This window comes from Crocodylus siamensis, chromosome 13, assembly GCF_052110815.1.
Source record: "Crocodylus siamensis isolate JL-2025a chromosome 13, ASM5211081v1, whole genome shotgun sequence".
NCBI lineage: Eukaryota > Metazoa > Chordata > Crocodylia > Crocodylidae > Crocodylus > Crocodylus siamensis.
The window spans coordinates 37,757,280-37,776,292 of record NC_143407.1 but is presented as its reverse complement, the minus strand read 5'-3'; the positions used below and the strand labels follow the sequence as shown (position 1 = coordinate 37,776,292).

The 19,013-nt window shown below is 63.0% G+C and overlaps 2 protein-coding genes across 3 annotated transcripts; one reads left to right on the top strand and one right to left on the bottom strand.

The window, feature by feature from the left end:
- The first annotated feature begins 241 nt into the window (after positions 1-241).
- Positions 242-6,889, top strand: SARM1 (sterile alpha and TIR motif containing 1). Of its 2 annotated transcripts, XM_090025307.1 has the most exons (9): positions 242-873; positions 2,411-3,029; positions 3,185-3,397; positions 3,813-3,904; positions 4,423-4,658; positions 4,754-4,850; positions 5,244-5,433; positions 5,538-5,659; positions 6,050-6,317. In XM_090025307.1, exons 1-9 carry the CDS (start codon positions 422-424, stop codon positions 6,177-6,179), a joined length of 2,151 nt encoding a protein of 716 aa, XP_089881433.1. In that variant the 5' UTR covers positions 242-421; the 3' UTR covers positions 6,180-6,317. The 2 variants fall into 2 exon arrangements, with proteins under 2 accessions (XP_089881433.1, XP_089881432.1); XM_090025306.1 differs by lacking the exon at positions 5,538-5,659 and having other exon boundaries at positions 6,050-6,889.
- A 1,836-nt stretch (positions 6,890-8,725) lies between these two features.
- SLC46A1 (solute carrier family 46 member 1) lies at positions 8,726-16,554 on the bottom strand. The gene is made up of 6 exons (XM_090025078.1): positions 16,483-16,554; positions 14,240-14,671; positions 12,068-12,920; positions 11,662-11,745; positions 10,245-10,401; positions 8,726-9,725 (listed from the first exon to the last, which is right to left on the bottom strand). The coding sequence occupies exons 1-6, from the start codon at positions 16,552-16,554 to the stop codon at positions 9,608-9,610; spliced, it is 1,716 nt and encodes a 571-aa protein (XP_089881204.1). The 3' UTR covers positions 8,726-9,607.
- Positions 16,555-19,013: the final 2,459 nt, after the last annotated feature.

Here is a 19,013-nt window from a genome sequence, read left to right as displayed (position 1 = left end):
CCGAGGCCTTGGCCCCCGCGCCCGCCCGCCCGCCTCCCAGGCTGGGCAGCCCGGGGGTCTGGGGACAGTGGTGCCAGGAGCGCCCGAGGCCGGGACAGGCCAGAGCTGGGGCTGAGGGCGGCCAGGCTCCCAGCCCTGTCCTCCTCCTCCTCCTAAGATGTTGTTGCCATGGTGACAGGTCCTCCTCGGGGGGCGGGGCCTGTGGAGGTGACATCACCCCCGGGGTGGGGGGCAGCAGGAGGAGCCGGGCAGGTGGAAGCAGGGGTGCTGGGCGCCCGGCGGAGAGGAGCGGGCACGCGCGCGCAGCACTGCGGCTGCTACCCCGCCCGGCTCCTGCCCGCCCTCCTGCGCTGGCAGAGCAGCCCTGGCCAGCCTGAGCCCGTGCTGCCGGCGCGGCGGACCGGGGATGCTGCTGTAGGGGATGCCCATGGTTCTCACCCTCCTGGTCTCTGCCTATAAACTGTGCCAGTTCTTCGCCATGTCCTCCTCGGAGCGGCTGTGCGTGCCTCAGGACGCGAGCCCGGCAGGCTGGTGGGCCAGGCTGGGGGGCGCCCGGGAGGTGTCCCCCGGGGTGAGCACGGATGTCCGGGCGGCTCTGGACCGCATCCTGCCGGAGCTGCACTCGGCCATCTCCTCCCTGAAGCAAGCAGCCGGCCCCGCGCAGCTGCGAGGGGCCATCGCCACCATCTTCCAGCTGGTGGAGGAGGCCTGGGTGATCCCCACGGTGGGCAGGGATGTGGCCAAGGCGCTGTGCGACGTGATCCGTCTGGAGCGGGGCCTGGACCTGCTGCTGAGCCTGCTGCACACCGCCGAGCCGGAGACCAAGTGCCAGGCCGGGAAGCTCCTGGAGCAGATCCTGGTGGCGGAGAACAGGTGAGCGGGTGAAGGGCAGGAGCCGGGCAGGCGGTGGCCAGGCCTGACGGCGCCCGAGGAAACATCCTGCCTCGTGTTTTGGCCTGTGCCGCATGCTGACCAGTGTCCAGGCCTCCGCAGGGTGCCGGGGACCCCCGACCCTCACTGCACAGCGCGCTCGCAGGGTGCTGTGCGGTGCACAGTGCCAGGGCATCCTCTGGGCCCCATCCTGGCAGGGCCAAGCACCGAGCGCTGACTCCGGCAGCGGCCGCTGCGCAGGAGAGGGCGCCCGAGAGCCTTGCGGGCCGCCCGTGCACCTCCACCCTCCGGGCCCCCACCCCCGAGGCAGGGCGCAGCCGAGCCTGTCCAGGCTCCAGAGACCCGGCAGGGAGGAGGCCAGGCCCGGGCAGATCCCTGCTCGGGAAGAGCGGGCTGGGCAGCGCCGGGCACGCGCAACGATACAGAGGGCTGCAGGCCCCTCGTGCCTTGCACCGAGCTCACACGACTTCCTGGGCCGGGGGCCGAGCCGGGGAGACTGTCCACCCAGAGACCCGGGCTTTGGGAGGGCCTTGGTTCCTGCACCGTTACTCTGCCGGCTGGCAGACCTTGCTGAGCCCTGGCGCCAGGCGCAGGGAGGAGCTTGTCCCCTGAGAGGCAGGGGCAGGAACGGGGAGCAGGACACGTCTCACACCCCTTCCCCAAATAGGCTGCAGACCCCCAGGGAGTCCTCAGGCAGGTTGGGGGGCCCCGGGGGCATCGTCTGTCCAGAGCCGTCCCTGCTTTTCACTGCCAGGCTGAGCTCAAGGCCAGCGTGAGCTGCACAGAGCTTCCCAGAAGGGCCCTGCCAGGAAAGCGGGCCTGGCGTGCGTCTGTGCGACGGGGCAGGCGCCTGCTGGCTCCAGGAGCTGCCGTTCTCCTGGCCTGGCCCGCGTCCCATGAGCGCTCCTTCCAGCAGCTCCCTTGAGCACTGGTGATAGACCCCTCCCGGCACTGCGGGGCAGGGGGATGCCCAGCCCAACCTGCACCCTGGGCAGACCCAGTCCCAGCCTCCAGCCCTGTGTGTCTGTGCGGCCCCCGGCTGTGGGCTGGGCTTGGGCCCAGGAGCCTGCAGACCAGCCCCGCCAGCCCCTGAGCCAGCACCTCCACCTCCCCGGGCCCTGCACCGAAACCCGCTCCCCTGGCAGCGGGCTCCCACCGCAGCCCAGAGACAATGCGGCAGGGAAACGGGCTCAGGCAGGAGCTTCTTACCCACGAAATGCAGCAGCAGCAAGGCTGAGACCCCTTTTCCCCTGTCTGCGTGGCCTGGCTCCTGGGGGGCACTCACGACAGACCTCATCTCTCCTGCGTGTCTGTGTCCTGGGCTACGGGGAGCTCTCCATGGCCTCTCTCCAGCCCCTTCTCCTGCTGCTGGCAGCCAGGCCACAGGGGCAGGTGCACGGGCCATGGGGCCGGCACCAGCTTCCTGATGCCGGATGAGCCAGGAGGCCCTGGTAGCACCATCCTCTGTGCCTTCGCCCGATTTTGACCCGCTGCAACGTGCCGCGTCTCCCCCTGCCAGGGACCGGATTGCCCGGATTGGCCTGGGTGTGATCCTGAACCTGGCCAAGGAGCGAGACAGCCCGCAGCTGGCCCGCAGCGTCTCGGGCATCCTGGAGCACATGTTCAAGCATACTGAGGACACGTGCAGCCAGCTGATCTCCGATGGCGGCCTGGACGCCATCCTGTACTGGTGCCGTGGGACTGATCCGATCGTGCTGCGCCACTGCGCCATGGCCCTGGCCAACTGTGCCATGTACGGCGGGCAGGCCAACCAGCGGCTCATGGTGGAGAGGAAGGCGGCCGAGTGGCTCTTCCCGCTGGCCTTCTCCAAGGCGGATGAGCTGGTGCGCCTGCACGCCTGCCTGGCCATCGCTGTGCTGGCCACCAACAAAGAGATCGAGCGGGAGGTGGAGAGCTCGGGCACCCTGGCGCTGGTGGAGCCCTTCATCGCCTCCCTGGACCCCGAGCAGTTTGCCCACGACCTGCTGGGCAGCAGCGACAACAGCCAGGGCCGTACGGCCAACGACCTGCAACGCCTGGTGCCGCTGCTGGACAGCTCGCGGCTGGAGGCCCAGTGCATCGCCGCCTTCTACCTCTGCACCGAGGCCGCCATCAAGACCCGGCAGAAGACGACCCAGGTAGAGGCTGGGCTGGGAGAGCAGCGTGGCAGTGGGGCGGCCTCTGCAAGAGCAGGGCCTCCCCGCTCTGTCATGAGAGCGGGGTGCACGGAGCAACCCGGGGGTGCGGGCTGGGAGTGAGCACGGCTGCGACCCTCCCCCTTGGCCGCCCCCAGATTTTCAACGAGACTGGGGCTACCCAGAGCCTGAAGCGGCTCGTGTGCTACTCAACTGGCGGCACCGTCTCGGCACTGGCCAAGAAGGCACTGCGCACCATGGGCGAGGAGGTGCCGTGCCGGATCCTGCCCCTCGTCCCGAGCTGGAAGCCCCTCGAAGTGCAGACCTGGCTGCAGCAGATCGGCTTCAACCAGTACTGCCAGCGCTTCCTGGTAGGGTGCGGTCCACGGGGGACGTGCACACACACGCGTGCACACACGGTCTGACTTGCACCAGTTTATAATCTGCAGTCACTGCCACCCAGAGCAACAGAGCTACGCCCAACCCCAGCCATCTGGCAGGGATGGTCTAGGAGAGGTAGCAGCTCTTGGCCGCATGCCCTATAGCCCTGCTCAGGCATCCGGGGCGTGGGCCGTACCTCACCGAGAAGCCCTGGAATCGTCCAACCGTCCCGTCAGTGCCCCCCGGAGCAGAGGGGCCTGCAGGGGCTGGCATGGGCTTGAGGGCTTCCCCCTCTCTGGACGGTAAAGACAATCCAGGGTGCCCGCTCCCCTCCATGCACTGCCTGCCCCACATGCCCCCTGTAACAGGCCCCAGCGATGGCGCTGAGCCCCTCCCTCTCGGTAGGATCACCAGGTGGACGGAGACCTGCTGCTTAAGCTGACGGAGATGGACCTGCAAGGGGACCTAGGGATGGCTTCCAGCATCACCCGCAAGAGGTAGGAGCCCAGGGCTCAGGCAGCTCGCACTGCAGTGACCACACGTCCAGGGCCCAGGGAGAGGCCTCGGACTCTCCTCTGCAAAGCAGACAGCGGGGAGCCTGGGCTGGGAGAGAAGCCCTGACCCTCCCAGTGTCCCCCTCCTGGGAAGGGTCCCTGCCAGGACAGACTCTGCTTTCCAGGGGGATGCTGGCTCCAGGGGACGGAGGGAAGACAGCACTCAAGGGAAGGGGTGATGGGGCTGAGAGGAGGATCTTGGCATGCAGAGGAGCAGGTTGGGGGCCTGGTGCATACAAAGCTGCAGATTCACCCAGGTTTCTGCTTCTGCACGGCATCCTCTGCCCCTTGATGTTGCCACAGCCATCCGGCTGCCTGCACATCCATCTGTCCACCTTCGTCTTCTCCAGGCACCTGGGCACCCTTTTCTCTGTCCAAATATGAGCCGTGTCCATGCAGGAGCTACTGGTGCCCGCCTGACGCCGGGCCTCGGGCACTGCCCTCCTCTGTTGTGTTGCCAGGTTTTTCCGGGAGCTCGTGGAGCTGAAGACGTATGCAAACTACTGCACCTGCGACCGCAGCAACCTGGCCGACTGGCTGGGCAATGTGGACCCCAAGTTCCGCCAGTACACGTACAACCTGGTGACCTGCGGCATCGACCGCAACTTCCTGCACCGCGTGACCGAGCAGCAGCTGCAGGAGGACTGCCACATCGACCTGGGCTTCCACCGCATCCGCATCCTTTGTGCTGCCAGGGGTACGGGCCTGCCAGGGCAGAGCCGGGGGGGCACACGGGCATGGCCATTTGGGGGTCACTATTCACTGTCTGCTGATGTTTCCTCTTGCATCTAGAAATGCTTCACTCCCCACTGCCCTGCAGCAAATCCACCTCCAATGGGCCTGATGTCTTTATCAGCTACCGGCGCAGCACAGGGTCACAGCTAGCCAGGTGGGTGAGTGCTGAGCCCAGGTGAGTGACCCCACACTGCCCCAGGCATGCTCCATGGACACGGGGAAGGAGCAGCATCTGGAGGGGCAGTGAGGGGGATTCAGCCCCGTTCTGCCTCCCTGAATGCTGGTGGGTCCCTTCCCCTTCCCCTTGCACAGGCCTGGGTGCAAGGCCCACTCCTACCCCCATGTTCAGTGCCAGCCTTGGGTGCCCACATCCTGCTCTGCTGCAAGGGGCTGGGAGAGTGGCTGAGCTCTCAAAGGCTGCGCCTGGCCTGTGGGAGCCGCTCCCTGTGCTTCCGTGTCTGGTGCCTCCAGCTGACGTGGCTGGAGCAGGGTTGGAGGACAGGAGCCTGGAGGGTACCCTGGTGATGCCCTGTCTCCCTCGCTCCAGCCTGCTGAAGGTCCACCTGCAGCTGCACGGCTTCAGCGCATTCATCGACGTGGAGAAGCTGGAGGCTGGGAAGTTCGAAGACAAGCTGATCCAGAGCGTGACGAGCGCCCGCAACTTTGTGCTGGTGCTCTCCCCGGGCTCGCTGGACAAGTGCATGGGAGACCCTGAGTGCAAGGACTGGGTGCACAAGGTGAGGCAGGCGCTTCCACGGCCCTTTCCCTGGGTGGCACCGCGGGAGTATAGGGCAGGAGGCCGTGGCGCCATGGGCTGAGCTCTGCCCCTTCCCTTCCCCAGGAGATTGTGACAGCACTGAACTGTGGGAAGAACATCGTCCCCGTGACCGACCACTTTGAGTGGCCTGACCCACAGACACTCCCTGAGGACATGAGGGCCGTCCTCAAATTCAATGGCATCAAGTGAGCCGGGGGGGGGAAACATGGCTAAAACTGGGTACGGAGGCTAGTGGGAGGCTCAGGGCTGGACACGCGGTCTGGGGGACACAGCTGCCTGCTCCCCCGGTGCGCACACCTCTCCTGGTCCCCCCGAAATGGTTGCCTCTCCTTGTCACGTCAGGCTCTGGGGACTCTGGACGGCCCTCAGGCCCCTGCTCTCCTCCAGCCCTCCCTTGCCCCTACCCAGCTCCCTACAAGCTGTTCTCCAAGCTCCGCTCCCTGCCAGGCTGGGCCCCCATGCAGGAGTGGAGAGAGGGTGTCCCCGCGGCTCTCGCAGCCCCACGTTGAGCTCACCGGGGGCATCTCCCACACTCTCCAGACAGCACAGCTGAGTCTGCTCTCCCACAAACGCAGGTGGTCCCACGAGTACCAGGATGCCACTATCGAGAAGATCATCCGCTTCCTCCAGGGCCGCTCGTCCCGGGACTCCTCCGCCGGCTCCGAGAACAGCCTGGAGTGCGTGCCACCCCTGGCACAGACCTAGCGCTGCCCGAGCCACCAGCTGCGGGGCCAGATCTTCCCTCTAGACCTCCCTTTCTCCAGCGCTGCACAGCGCACCCTGCTCTTCCCCTGCGCAGGACCCTGCCTGCTCCCTTGGCTTGCGGGACACTGCAAGAGAACAGGCACTTGGCTGGGGGCACCCCCACGCTGGCTCTGCAAAACCAGCCCTGGCGTTCCCCACCTGGTACAAATGGAGCCGGCCTAGACTGCCAGTGGCCCAGCTGCTGTCCCAGGACAGGGCAGCCTGCTCCCGGCCTTCCTCGGCCCCCAGGCATCCCACTCGGGAGGGTGCAGGCACTGCCCAGCCGAGGCTGCGGGGCCAAGAGAGGTGCCCGTGAAGTAGGGCTGGGGCGAAGCCGCAGGGAGGAATCGCTATGCTGTGCCTACAGACCACTGCCGGCAGGCTCCATCACCCCGCAGCTCCAGCTCCCCGGCTGCTGCAGCCCCACGCCAGTGCCCCTGCCAGACATGGGGGGACATCGCTGCCACTGGTGGCTGAGCAGCACCGCAAGTGCCAACGGGAGGCGAGTGGCAGGCAAGGCGCAGCCGGTCCCCCAGCAGAACCCCCGCCCTGCCGCGGGCTCCCTCCTACCTCCTCGTGGCCTTGCACGCGGGATAAGCTGTATCTCCCCGTCGTGCCCTTACCCTGCCAGTCCCCTATAGCACCTTGTTGGAGATCAGGTAGAGCCTTTCCCAGGGGCCTTTGCCAAATGCCTCTTGTGTTTTTTAAAGGTCAGGTGATGTCGCTGCTCTAGCCACACCGGTGCCCTTCCCCGCTCACATGCTGGGCGCCAGGGGCAAGTGGGGAGCCCAGTGTGAGGCAGGCTGACACGTGCTTCTGCGCTGTGCCCCGGGCCTCGCTGCACAGCACCGAGGAGCTGGACCGTGCTGGGGTCTCACTCTTCCGCTCTCTGCTCATTGGCAGCATAATATTGCAGCACCTGCATGCCTGGCCTTCGGCCCCCGGCACGTCTGGTGGAGCCTTCCTGGAAGCTGCAGGCTGGACTGAAGTCTTGCCCAGCCCAGCGTGAAGTGAGCCTGGCTCATGGTGCTTTGGGCTGGGACCGGCCTGCAGAGGTTGGTGCCCCATTAGTGGGGCAGAGCTTGCTGTCCATACCTTGTGCCCCGGGGCTTGGAGAGCAGGAGGGTCCTTGGCATGGAGGAAACCCCAAGGAGCACAGGGGGCACTGCACTAGCACAGGTTACTGCAGACACATCAGGCCTGGCTCCGCTCCTGGGGCTGCTTCTCAGGGAAGCTGAGCTGAGCTCAGGGACTCTTGTGGCCCCAGCCAGTTGTCTGGGGGCTTGACAAAGCCCAGCTCCAACAGGGTACCTGCAGTCGCCCCCCAGACATGAAGGGAAAGCTGTGCTGTGCTGGTCCCTGGGGCTAAGGGCCACGACAAACCTTACTCTGCCCAGCTTCCCTGGGGTTCACTTGGAGCACCCATGCCTCTGATCTGCCTGGTCTTCCCCGGAGCAGCACAACGAGCTGGGGGAAACAACCAGACAGCTCAGCTCCCCTTGGGAGAGACACAGACAGGACAGAGCACACATGCCGCACGTCCCCGGCTGGGCGGCAGGAGGGCAGCATGGAGATGAGCGGGATGGCTCTGTGCAATACCCAGCAAAGGTGCCACAGCTGGTTCTGCCCAGGATGCCCCATGGAAGCGGCAAGGATGGGCAGGGGGACTTAGCATCTTCCTCCCTCCACGGCCATGGTGCACACACGTGATGCGCAGTCCTGGGGGAAGCTACAGCCACGATTGCCCCTGGCTTCTGCCCTCCAGCCAGCACAGTATTCAGATACGAGGGCACTTTTGCTGGCCCAGACAGCCCAAAGATCTCATGCTTTGTCTCTTCCCAGGCTCGTGCTACCCAAGGCACCTGTAGCAGCCACTCAGCACCAGGCTGCGTGCCTGTCAATCTGGGAGAAGAGCCCAGACAAACTTTGCACAGAAGGAGCTGTTCTTCCGTCAACAGGACTTCACGTTTCCCCTGCCCACACACTGGGTGCCAGGGATTGAGCCACCCCAACAGTGCCAGGAGGCAGGGCTGGGCCAGGGGAGGGGACAGTGCAGCTCCCCCCCCTCCGAGTCACTAGCATGCAGCGGCCGAGTAGAGATCTCACAGAAAGGGTGAGGTCTCCCCATCACCCCTTTGTCCATGTGCTGAACTAGCGAGACTGGGGAGAATCAGAGCTGGCTCTTGCCCTGCAACCCCCTTTCCGTGCTAATAGCAGTGGTCCCCATTGACAGGAGGGGGCAGCTACTCCAGTGCGGCGAGTACTATGCATGACCCATGGGCAGAGCTGCAGCTGCTGCTGCGCGCTCCCCTCCAGGACCCGGAGACAAGCCCACAGAGGCCTCTGTGGTCACCTAGGGTCCCTCAGCTCTGGACCCTCGCAGGGGCCTGGCAGATCAGCACGGATCAGCACCAGCTGCTGTTCCTCTCCTTTGTCCCAGTGCTACCGAGCCAAGAGGGAAGCAAAAGCATGATGGAGAGATAAGCAAGAAAGAAAATGATCTGAAATAACTGCTGCCAAGGCCACCGTTTATTGGCTATAAAACAGAACCAGGGGTTATTTCCCCCCTGGAGAACCCTTGTCCTTGCAGGTAAACTGCTTAGCAGACAGTACAGCATGTGCCTGGGGCCTTGCATAAGGGTTTTTTTTGTTTTTTAATCAGCCCTGCTAATTTATTACTGTGCAAGTGATGGATGTGACAAGGAGTCAACAAGATTTTATTAACAGCTCTGAATCCCTGGGCTGCAAGGGAGCAAGGCCCGGGGCTGCTTGCCTTGGCACTTCACATGAGGAATCCTTTTCTCCTAGGGACACATTCCCCTGAGGCCAACACCAGTTTGGCAGCTGAGAGCACTCCCATGGGACTCTCCTCCCAGCGGGGAAGGTGAATACCACCCTGCAAAAGCCCAGCCAGATGGCTTCTGCTACTCAGGTGCAGGCAGCTGCCTCCCTCTACAGTCCACCCATTGCTCTCCACATCTGCCCTCTTCAGAGCCAGTTTTGCCTTGCGCGAGGAGTGAGTGGTGTGGGTCGCACTCACGCTAAGGAATCAATCATCTGCTACCCAGTACAGATGCGTTGCCGGGCTCTGGTCTGTAGCTTCAGCCTGAGCTCCCCCTGCCCCATTTCCCCCCCAAGAATGGCCAGCTAGTGACTTGTCCTGTGGCCCCTGTGAGCAAGTGGTGCTAGTCCCTATCCCTACTCCATGTTTAAAGCCCCCTGCATCTTCCCCGACAGACTGGGGGAACACAACAGCACAGAGGCATCCCCACCAGCAGACCTCAGTTCTTACTCCGTCGAGCTGCATGGCACTGCCCACCTCCAAGGACACCCATGGGTCGCAGTCTGTGAAGTCTTCCTAGCAGAGTCCAGAGCTGCTGCCAACTGGCTCATTCAGCAGCATCTACTATTTGCCTGGGAGGTGGCACTGCCTCGCTTTCCGTCGGGGACGAGGCAGCATCCGTGAAGTGACCGTATTCGGGCTCTGAGGCCAAGATTTCTATCCACCTAGGAGAGAACCAACAGGCTTAGCGCTTCCCCGGGGGCATGCAGGAAAGGGCAAGCATTGGAGGCACCTGCCCTCAGAGAGGCCTCCTGGTTCCTGGCTGGAGCTCACAGAGGTGCTGCCTTGCAGCTCAGACCCAGGTTCTTCCGCTAGAGAGGGGGTGAGAGTCCATACATGCCTGTGCGAGGAGCTGGCTCTAGGCACCTCCTGGCTCATAGTGCAGGTCTTTGCAACCTGCCCCCGAGACACCCAACTCTCCCCTTGGTCTGCAGAAGCAGCCAACGTGCCTCCCCCGGGTCCTGCTCTGGGCCAGGCACCGGGCCCTGCGGCACCTACACCCACTGCACGCTCCAACCTTCAATCCAGGTCCCAGGACCGAGACTCGCATGTCAGCGAGTAAACCTCCCCTTACAGTCACCCTTCAGAGCAAGCCTTATAACAACCCATCATAAATCACTGCCCTGCAAAAGGCTGGAGAAGCAGCACAGTGCTGTCTACATGAGAGTGGGGGGCCGAGTTACCCGATAATGACAGCTGGGATGAGGAGAATGATGGCCCCAAAGAGAAAGGGGAATCCTCTCATGAAGTGCAGGCTGGCAGGGTACAGGGAGTTGAACACGCCGGTGGCTATGAGGGAGCAGAGTCCTTCCACGCAGGCAACAGAGGCAAAGAGAGCACCTGGCAGAGACACCATGGACAGGGGTCAGCCGCGTGGCTCCCCGGAGGCTCTTCCCTCCACACCGGATGTCCAGGGCCCTACTGAAATATCCCTGCCTGTTTCAAGCTGCAGCACAAGCGCCAGGGGCTGGGGATAGATGTCTGCCAGGGAGACGGGTGCTCTGTACACAGCCTGAAATGACAGTTGCTCAAGTTGCAGCAAGGAAGGTTTAGGCTGGATATTAGGAAAAACCTCTCCCATGAGGACAGTGGTGAAACACTGGACTGGGTCACCGAGAGAGGTAGAGGAGTCTCCATCCTTGGACCCAGCTAGATAGCCTTGGCTGGGATGATGTAGTTGGGCCTGGTCCTGCTTGGAGCAGGGGGTTGCACTAGATGACTCCTAAGGTCCCTTCCAATCCTTGGGGGGTTTTTTATGACGGGCCAAGTTCAGCCCATGTGCAGGAAAACGCCACTGCCTTATCTGAGCAGTACTTGCCCGGGCACAGGATGCCACACACCTGAAGGGACTGTCAGTTCCCTGAGGCAGAGGCAATCTCCGTCTGTCTCTGTGCCAAGCATGTTATCACTCCTTACACAACCAACATGGCAGAGATGCTGCCTTTTGTAAGCTCACAATCACATTCACACTGGCTTCATCCTAGCAGAGGACACAGGAGAGCTCTTGGAGGAGTCAGCGCTTTGCACACGTCCAGACACTTGCTGTTTCATGTCCCCCCGCACCCTGCAGCCCCAGCTCACGTGTCCTTCAGCAGGACAGCAGGCTCTGCAGAGCAAGGTGGAGGAGGAAGAGGCCTGGCCGGGCCCTTCCTGGCGCCACACCGAGGAGGATGACCCACCACACCCTGTGGTTTATCTGCCTAGTAATGCTGAGCTTCTTCCAATTGCTGCTGGTTTACTGAAGTGAAAGCTGGGCCAGGACTGCTTCTGTGTGCAGGGTTTATTTTTAACCCATCTAAGGCTTGTTCCTAGGGAAAGGGTTTGAAAGCAGCTCAGTGACCCATCCCCCATGCTCAAACACAACTGACTCCTGCTTCATCTGCATGGGCCACTGCCTAGAGAACTGGCTGGCAGTGCCGAGAAAGGGGCAGCCCTGCTCAAGGCCAGGGACATGGCCGTGGGTGCGGGCAGAGGGCTTGAGGGGAGCTGACCCCCTTCAGCCAGAAGAGGCTGAGACTGAAGCGCACACTCCCAAGGTGGCTCCCGAGCATGCATCAGCAGTCTGGATGTAGCGGGTCCTACTATGGGCCCTGCCCTTACCTTGCTCCTTCTCATCCACCAGCTTGGACAGCTTTGCCCGGATCACTGGTGTGGCTGCCATCGAAAGGAACAGGATCCCGTAACCTGGGGTGAGAAATAAGACACATCCAGGTTTGCAGAGCTGGTGACTGCAGTCCATACTGCTGCCCGCCAGCTCCCCACACACCCCAGGCCTGCCTCCCCTTACAGTCCTTTGGCTCCCATGGGCCGCCCAAGGGCCCAACCTGCATGGCTTTTCAGGGTGGTAGCAGAGCCAGGCCTCACTCCTGGCTGGCTGACCTCCAGGGAGCTGCCACATGGGCTGCTTTCCCTGCCGGTCTGCATCTCCCCGGGGATGCCATCCTCTCCCTCCTCCCCCTAACCTAGGCCTCACGACTGATCCCGGGAGGCAGGGCTCCAGCATCACCTGTGAACATCAGCGCCGTCGTTGTGGCCAAGGAAATCACCACCAGTCCCAGGATGTTGGACAGCAAGGCCAGCTCTGCCACCCAAGCGTCTCCCAAGCACAGCTGCAGCGCCCGCAGCCCCCCTAGGCTGCTCAGGTAGGCCAGGTAACTGGCCGCCGAGCCGTAGCCAATGAGATCGGGGCCCCAGCACAGCGGGGAGCCAAGCTCATACAGCACGAAGATGCCCCGGGTCCCGAAGTGGATGGTGACGATGAGGAAGAAGGCCAGGGAGTAGAGGGCAAGCTGCAGCTGGGCTCTGTGGCGCCCCGGGGCTGCAAAGAGCTGGTACACGGACACGTAGTGGCGGAGGGTGAACAGCTTGGCAGGCTGCCGCGGCCTCACCGACTCCGGCAGACACAGGGCGGCGTAGAGCGCAGCGGCGAGGCTGACGGCCAGCACCATCCAGAAAGGGTTGATGTAGCCCTGCGCCCGGAGCCACTGCCCGCCGGCCACGCTGGCCAGCATGCCCGCCACGCCCAGACAGGCCTCCAGCACGGCCACGCGGAAGGTGCGCGAGCTCCTGTCGCTGATGTCCGCCACGTAGGCGAAGGACGCGGCCAGGATGAGGTTGTAGTCGCCCAGGAGGCCGCTCAGGACGCGGCCCAGCAGGAAGTAGGCCACGTGCAGCTGCTGGTACATGACGAGGAGGTAGACGGCCGCCTGCAGCGCCATGCCCACCGCGGGCAGGATGAGCGCCGGGCGCCGGCCCACGCGGTCGCTCCACGGCCCGAAGAGGGTGACGGAGAAGAGGCCCACGAAGAAGCCTCCCAGGTTGAGGTAGAGGGTCCAGTGGGAGACGAGGGTCTCCACCTCCTGCGACAGAGCGAGGCACCATCACCGCCCAGCCCCCTAGCCTGGATGGGGCAGGGACCAGCACCCACCCCAAAGGCTCCCTCGGGGCGGGGGCAGGGCTGCACCACAGCCTGGGGACCGCCCCCCGGCGGGCGGGTGGGCGGGCGGGCCCCCAGTGCGCGCAGCGCCCCCCGGCGGGCGGGTGGGCGGGCCTGCCCCCAGTGCGCGCAGCGCCCCCCGGCGGGCGGGCGGGCGGGCGGGCGGGCCTGCCCCCAGTGCGCGCAGCGCCCCCCGGCGGGTGGGTGGGCGGGCCTGCCCCCAGTGCGCGCAGCGCCCCCCGGCGGGCGGGCGGGTGGGCCGGCCCCCAGTGCGCGCAGCGCCCCCCGGCGGGCGGGCCTGCCCCCAGTGCGCGCAGCGCCCCCCGGCGGGCGGGCGGGCCCGCCCCCAGTGCGCGCAGCGCCCCCCGGCGGGCGGGCGGGCGGGCCTGCCCCCAGTGCGCGCAGCGCCCCCCGGCGGGCGGGCGGGCCCCCAGTGCGCGCAGCGCCCCCCGGCGGGCCCCCAGTGCGCGCAGCGCCCGGCGGCCGGGCGGGCGGGCCGGCCCCCAGTGCGCGCAGCGCCCCCCGGCGGGCGGGCGGGCCCCCAGTGCGCGCAGCGCCCCCCGGCGGGCCCCCAGTGCGCGCAGCGCCCCCCGGCGGGCGGGTGGGCGGGCCTGCCCCCAGTGCGCGCAGCGCCCCCCGGCGGGCGGGCGGGCGGGCGGGCCTGCCCCCAGTGCGCGCAGCGCCCCCCGGCGGGCGGGCGGGTGGGCCGGCCCCCAGTGCGCGCAGCGCCCCCCGGCGGGCGGGCCTGCCCCCAGTGCGCGCAGCGCCCCCCGGCGGGCGGGCGGGCCCCCAGTGCGCGCAGCGCCCCCCGGCGGGTGGGCGGGCGGGCCTGCCCCCAGTGCGCGCAGCGCCCCCCGGCGGCCGGGCGGGCGGGCCGGCCCCCAGTGCGCGCAGCGCCCCCCGGCGGGCGGGCGGGCCCCCAGTGCGCGCAGCGCCCCCCGGCGGGCCCCCAGTGCGCGCAGCGCCCCCCGGCGGGTGGGCGGGCGGGCCTGCCCCCAGTGCGCGCAGCGCCCCCCGGCGGGCGGGCGGGCGGGCGGGCCCCCAGTGCGCGCAGCGCCCCCCGGCGGCCGGGCGGGCGGGCCTGCCCCCAGTGCGCGCAGCGCCCCCCGGCGGGCCCCCAGTGCGCGCAGCGCCCCCCGGCGGCCGGGCGGGCGGGCCGGCCCCCAGTGCGCGCAGCGCCCCCCGGCGGGCCCCCAGTGCGCGCAGCGCCCCCCGGCGGGCGGGCGGGCGGGCGGCGCTCACCTGCTGCAGCGCGTCGCCGGGCCCGCGGGCGCTGGCGTTGCAGGCGGGGCGCGCGGCGCTGCCGTTGTAGCGGAGCGGGGCGCCCAGGCGCTCCCACAGGTACTGGGTGCAGAGCGGGCCCTGCAGCCCCAGCGCCGCCGTGCCCAGCACCAGCACCGGCTCCACCGTCACGCGGCGCCGCGCCGGCCCCGGCTCGGCCATGGCGGCGGGCGGGCGGGCAGGAGGCGGAGAGGCAGCGAGCTCCGCCCGGCCCCGGCCCCGGCCCCGGCCCCGGCCCGCCCCCGGCGGCGGCGGCGGCGCACGCAGCTCCCGGCCGGGCACGCTGCCCTCGCGGGGCGGCGGCGGGGCCGAGGAGACCGCAGACAGCGGGGAATCAGGACCCCCGGGGGCGGGGCGGGGCGGGGCGGGGGGCCGGCTCCAGGCACGCTGCTGCTGGCCGAGCCGGGCGCCGTTTGGGCCACGCGGCAGATCGTTTTACGCCGGCTGGGCGACAAAGAGCCAGCTCGGGGCACGAGCCGCCGCCGGCTTCGGGCCCAGCCCTGTGCTGCAGGGCAGCGCCGGGCTCCGGAGTGAATCTGAGTGCTCAGGACACGGATTTTGCTCCGATAAAAGTTTATTGAGGTTTTACCTTGGTCAATGGGGCGATTAACTGATTAATCTTCAACAGGATTGCAGGAAAATGAGGCATCATCAAGAAGCTCATCATAAAATTCACAAGAGTGAATGAGTTTGTTACAAGCTGCCTATCAGTTAATGACCCCAGCAAGCAGAAATCTGAATCAGCAGCTCTGCCACCAGGAACGTACCTGCGGTTTCCCCCTCTGCACCCTTTGGTGGCAAAAGTGATTAGTCACAAAGTTGAGCAGAAACCCCTGGCATTTTACTGACACTTCTGTATTTCCTTTTAAAGCATCATGCAGCAAAATGTGCCCCTGCTTAACTAAAAATAGCATCCTACCACATTCACCTTCATTGCTGGGGAGCAAGTGTGAGAGCTCATTTACTTGGGTAAAAGTCCTTTGTGGCTTTTATCTCCACTCAACAAACTATCGATTGCTGAAAATGCAAGTAGCAGACCTGCCAAGAGCGGTCGATCTCCTAGGCAAGGCTCTCGCGCATCGCCCATAGCACGGTGCACCTAGTGCTCGGTGCTGTTTGGGGACAGGTAGTGCAGCGCTGAGCAGCTGCAAAGCGCAGGTTTTTGTGGTGGAGGTATCGCTGTCAGCTTTCTGGGAAGCCCTGCTTGGTGGCAGAAGCCACGTGGCCCTGACGGGGCGGGTGAAGGCTTTCCCATACGAGTGGTATTACAGTGCAAGCTGGTTAGTGCCCATGACCTGGGCCACAGGCTCTGCTTGCCCGCATCCATGCATCTCCGCTGCAGATAGCAGAGAAACCCCGGCTGGGGCCAGGGCAGCACCTGGCACGTCCCCCCTCCCCCGGGGTCCTCCTTGGTGCTGGTGAGTATTGATTGCCCTTCACAACAGGGCAGGGCTCCAGAGCCCCCAATCAAGGCCCTTTTGCTTCTGGTTCATGGGGCACATTACTGACCATCTTGAAACCGCCTTCTTCTGCGTGGACCACGGTAGTCCAGCAAAAAGAATGGGGGGAATTCAAGGCCTGGTCAAGGCATCCTTAGCCCCTGCCTGATGCACAGCAGCTAATACCACTTTCTCCTGAGCCAGAACGGCCAGTTCTGGGTCCGCGTTGCTGTTTTCCCTGCAAAGCAGAGGCAGTGTTCAGGCACTGGTTGCGAGCTCTGGGCAGCAGGAACAAGAGCACCTCCCAAGCTTTCTACTATCTGATGGCACCAGCAAGTCACTGCCCTGCGAGCCTTTCTGGTGCAGCGGACTGCAGCAGCTGGGGTCGGCTTGCAGGGAGGTGACTTCCTGGTGCCATCAGATAGTAACGAGCTTGGGTGGTGCTCTTGTTCCTGCTGCCCAGGGCTTTGAAGGCACCTGCGTGAATAAGAGGCTGGAAAGAGACCCCTGCGAGTGCGGAGCTGCTAGGGGAGAGGGAAGGGAGGAAGAGCGGGGTTGCTTTGCCCAGTCACTTCTGTCTGCGGCTGCGAACAGACCTTCCTGCTGCCCACAGAGGCCTGCGAATAAGAGCATGGTTTTAGGCTTACGAACTAGAAGTACAAGGTAGAATAATGGGGATAAAGATCTAATCTTTCCTCTTACATACACAGGTCTTGAATTGAGGGCACAGTCTGGTAGCTGAAGACAGTTGCAACCCCAGTTTACCAGCTGCTGAGCCTGGGTGCTTTGCCAGTGAAGAGCCACCAGCACCGTTCTCTGCTTGCGGCCATCCTCCATCCGCATTGCCACTGGAGACATGGGAACCTGGGTAGTCTGACAGAAATTAAGTCAGGGGCTGAGGATGCCTGGAAGGTCGTAAGGGAGCAGGACAACCTGAAGCAGCCACGTGTGCACACACCCCCTTGGATCTTGTGCAGAGCGCCCGTCAGCCGGAGCAGGGGCTCCAGGACAATATTTTCCTAATTGCAGATTTTGTTGCGGTTTCCTAATGAGAGCACTGTTATTAACTTTAATTGCTGTTCTCAACTGTTCCTGGATGAGACTGTTTTCTAGAAAAAAAAATCCCTTTTCCATTATGGACTCTTAGTTTGGTAACAATGCCCCTTTGTACAATTAGATACCTGCCCCTTATTTATGGTTATTACTATGGAGGGACCCAAGCTGAACTGAAATCAATTCTGCCCAGTCCTTGAGCCCCCTTCCCAGTGCCCAGCCCAATTAGATTAATTTTTAATGCAAGGGAAGCAGCTTTTGTCAATATTATACAAACCACCACCATGTTTCCTGAGAAATTCAAGCTTGGGAAATGCAACCCATTACAATTACTGGGAACAGGGGTCCCCGAAGTAACTCAGAGCAGGAACAGGTCACCTGCTGATTCCTGCCAGAGCGCTCTCACCTTGGCCTTGTGAGAGCACAGCTGTCCAAGGTAACAACATTTTGCAATTATTTAACACCTTCCTCCTGTGCAGCTCAGGGATTTGTTCCCTGGCTCCTAATCCCACCATTTCACTACAGGACCTGGGCTGCAGTGCAGACCGGCTCTCAGAGAAAAAGGTTGTGGGTGGTTGAGACAGCGTCACATGGGGGCACTTTATTGCTTACGGTCTAGATCCTGGGCACCTTTTTGTTACTTTATCCTCAGTCTCACTAATGAAGCCCCCTCAAAGCTCCCGGAGTGTGACGCTGTCTTCCTTTCTGCCTGTGCTCCCTTAGTAAAAATCAGGCTGTTGTCACCAGAACCACTTTCCTGCCAGTATTTCTGGAGCACTGTCTGTGCAAAAACATAGCCACCGCCCGTGATCCCAGGCCCAGTCCTGAACCTCTGCCTCAGGTCCAGCTTGCAGTGAAGGTTGTGCCCAGATCCAGATTTCAGACCTGAACCTGCTGGGATGTAATGTTAGTTGAACAGAAGCTGGGCCAAAGTCTCTGCTGGTGCACACCTGTGCCACTACACATTCAGCTAGGCTGGTTTATAACCAGTAGCAAATCCAGCCCATTGTGGCTTAATTTCTGTAGATGGTTACCTAGATTGCAGGTAACCTTGTGGGTAGGCTAGTGATAAAAGAGGTAGAAACAGGTTTACAACCCAACCTTTTATTTGCATGCACATTAAAAGGTAAAAACAAACATTTATCCCAAAGTCTATGTGGCTCCCTGGGACAGCATGACTCACTCGTGCCAGCTGGGGGGAGCGGGGAGGAGGGTGGCGCACAGGCTGGCAGCAGGTTTTCTTGAATTTGCTGAGTTTTCTAAATTTCCCTCCAGCCTATGCCCAATATATTTATAGATGGCTGGTTCTGATATTTAATACATGATCTCGGATTGGTTTCGTTTCAATTTGTTTCAGTGAAACTTCTGGAACTGGACTGAACCAGACAGATCTCTTGTGGACGTGGACACTGTCGCTGAGTTGGGATGCATGTCGTGGGGAAGTAACGGACGGTTTCTTCTCTCTCTTCCTTCCCCATTGTGGAATGCTGTTTAACGCGAGCCTGGTTCTCCTTTACCTCGGTTTGTGGGGGTTTCTGACGAGGCTGCTTTTGTTTTTACAAATTAACAAAACTATGTTTCTTGAAGCAAAATAACACCTGACACATTTGCTTACATCAATCAACACTATTAACAGTTTAAACTAAAACTGTGATACAGTGTATCTGGATTATTTAATGTATTGCATTCCCTTACAATGTCTCCTTTCGGGCCTTGTGCTTTGTTTAACTGTGTTTAGTTAGACACCGAGATGGCTTCCTTCACTTTGCTAACCAAGCTACTTGTCACTTCTGCAACGGTTCATGCTGCAATCACTCCGAAACGGGCTCTGGGGCCTTCTGCTTAGCCACACTTCTGCAGCTTGGCCTAAACCCCTTGCAAATGGCCAAGGCTGGCAACAAGACACTGTCCTTATTGCCTGGGAGGTGTATGTTTGCAAAACCTACCAACAATTAGCAGATATCTGTATGACTCGCTCCAGCTGCTGACTCAGAAGTTGAACTGCTCACATGTCCCCGACCTTCGTGAATTTATAACAAGGACCCATGCAGGCCTGGTCCAGGAAGCGCTGAAGGCTGGAAGCGTGCGAGTGCATGAAGACCCGCCAGATCGACGGCATCTACTGCATTCACCCCTGTCTGGGTCTCTGGTGCCATTTGCTCTTGTTCCTGTACAAGCTGCTCCAGTTTAGCATGGTGTGACATCTTCCTGCACCATGGTTGTCACCGTGTCATCGTCCCGTG

What these genes read in the sequence shown, in the direction of transcription:
- SLC46A1 (XM_090025078.1), bottom strand. Translation starts at nt 16,554, where the DNA reads ATGGAGGATGGCCGCAAGCAGAGAACGGTGCTGGTGGCTCTTCACTGG. An exon ending in GACGGCGCTGATGTTCACAG is followed by an intron (nt 11,746 to 12,067) that starts GTGATGCTGGAG and finishes TTCTCACCCCAG; the next exon opens with GTTACGGGATCCTGTTCCTT. An exon ending in GGTGGATGAGAAGGAGCAAG is followed by an intron (nt 10,402 to 11,661) that starts GTAAGGGCAGGG and finishes TGTCTCTGCCAG; the next exon opens with GTGCTCTCTTTGCCTCTGTT.
- SARM1 (XM_090025306.1), top strand. Translation starts at nt 422, where the DNA reads ATGCCCATGGTTCTCACCCTCCTGGTCTCTGCCTATAAACTGTGCCAG. An exon ending in ATCCTGGTGGCGGAGAACAG is followed by an intron (nt 874 to 2,410) that starts GTGAGCGGGTGA and finishes TCCCCCTGCCAG; the next exon opens with GGACCGGATTGCCCGGATTG. An exon ending in CATCCTTTGTGCTGCCAGGG is followed by an intron (nt 4,659 to 4,753) that starts GTACGGGCCTGC and finishes TCTTGCATCTAG; the next exon opens with AAATGCTTCACTCCCCACTG.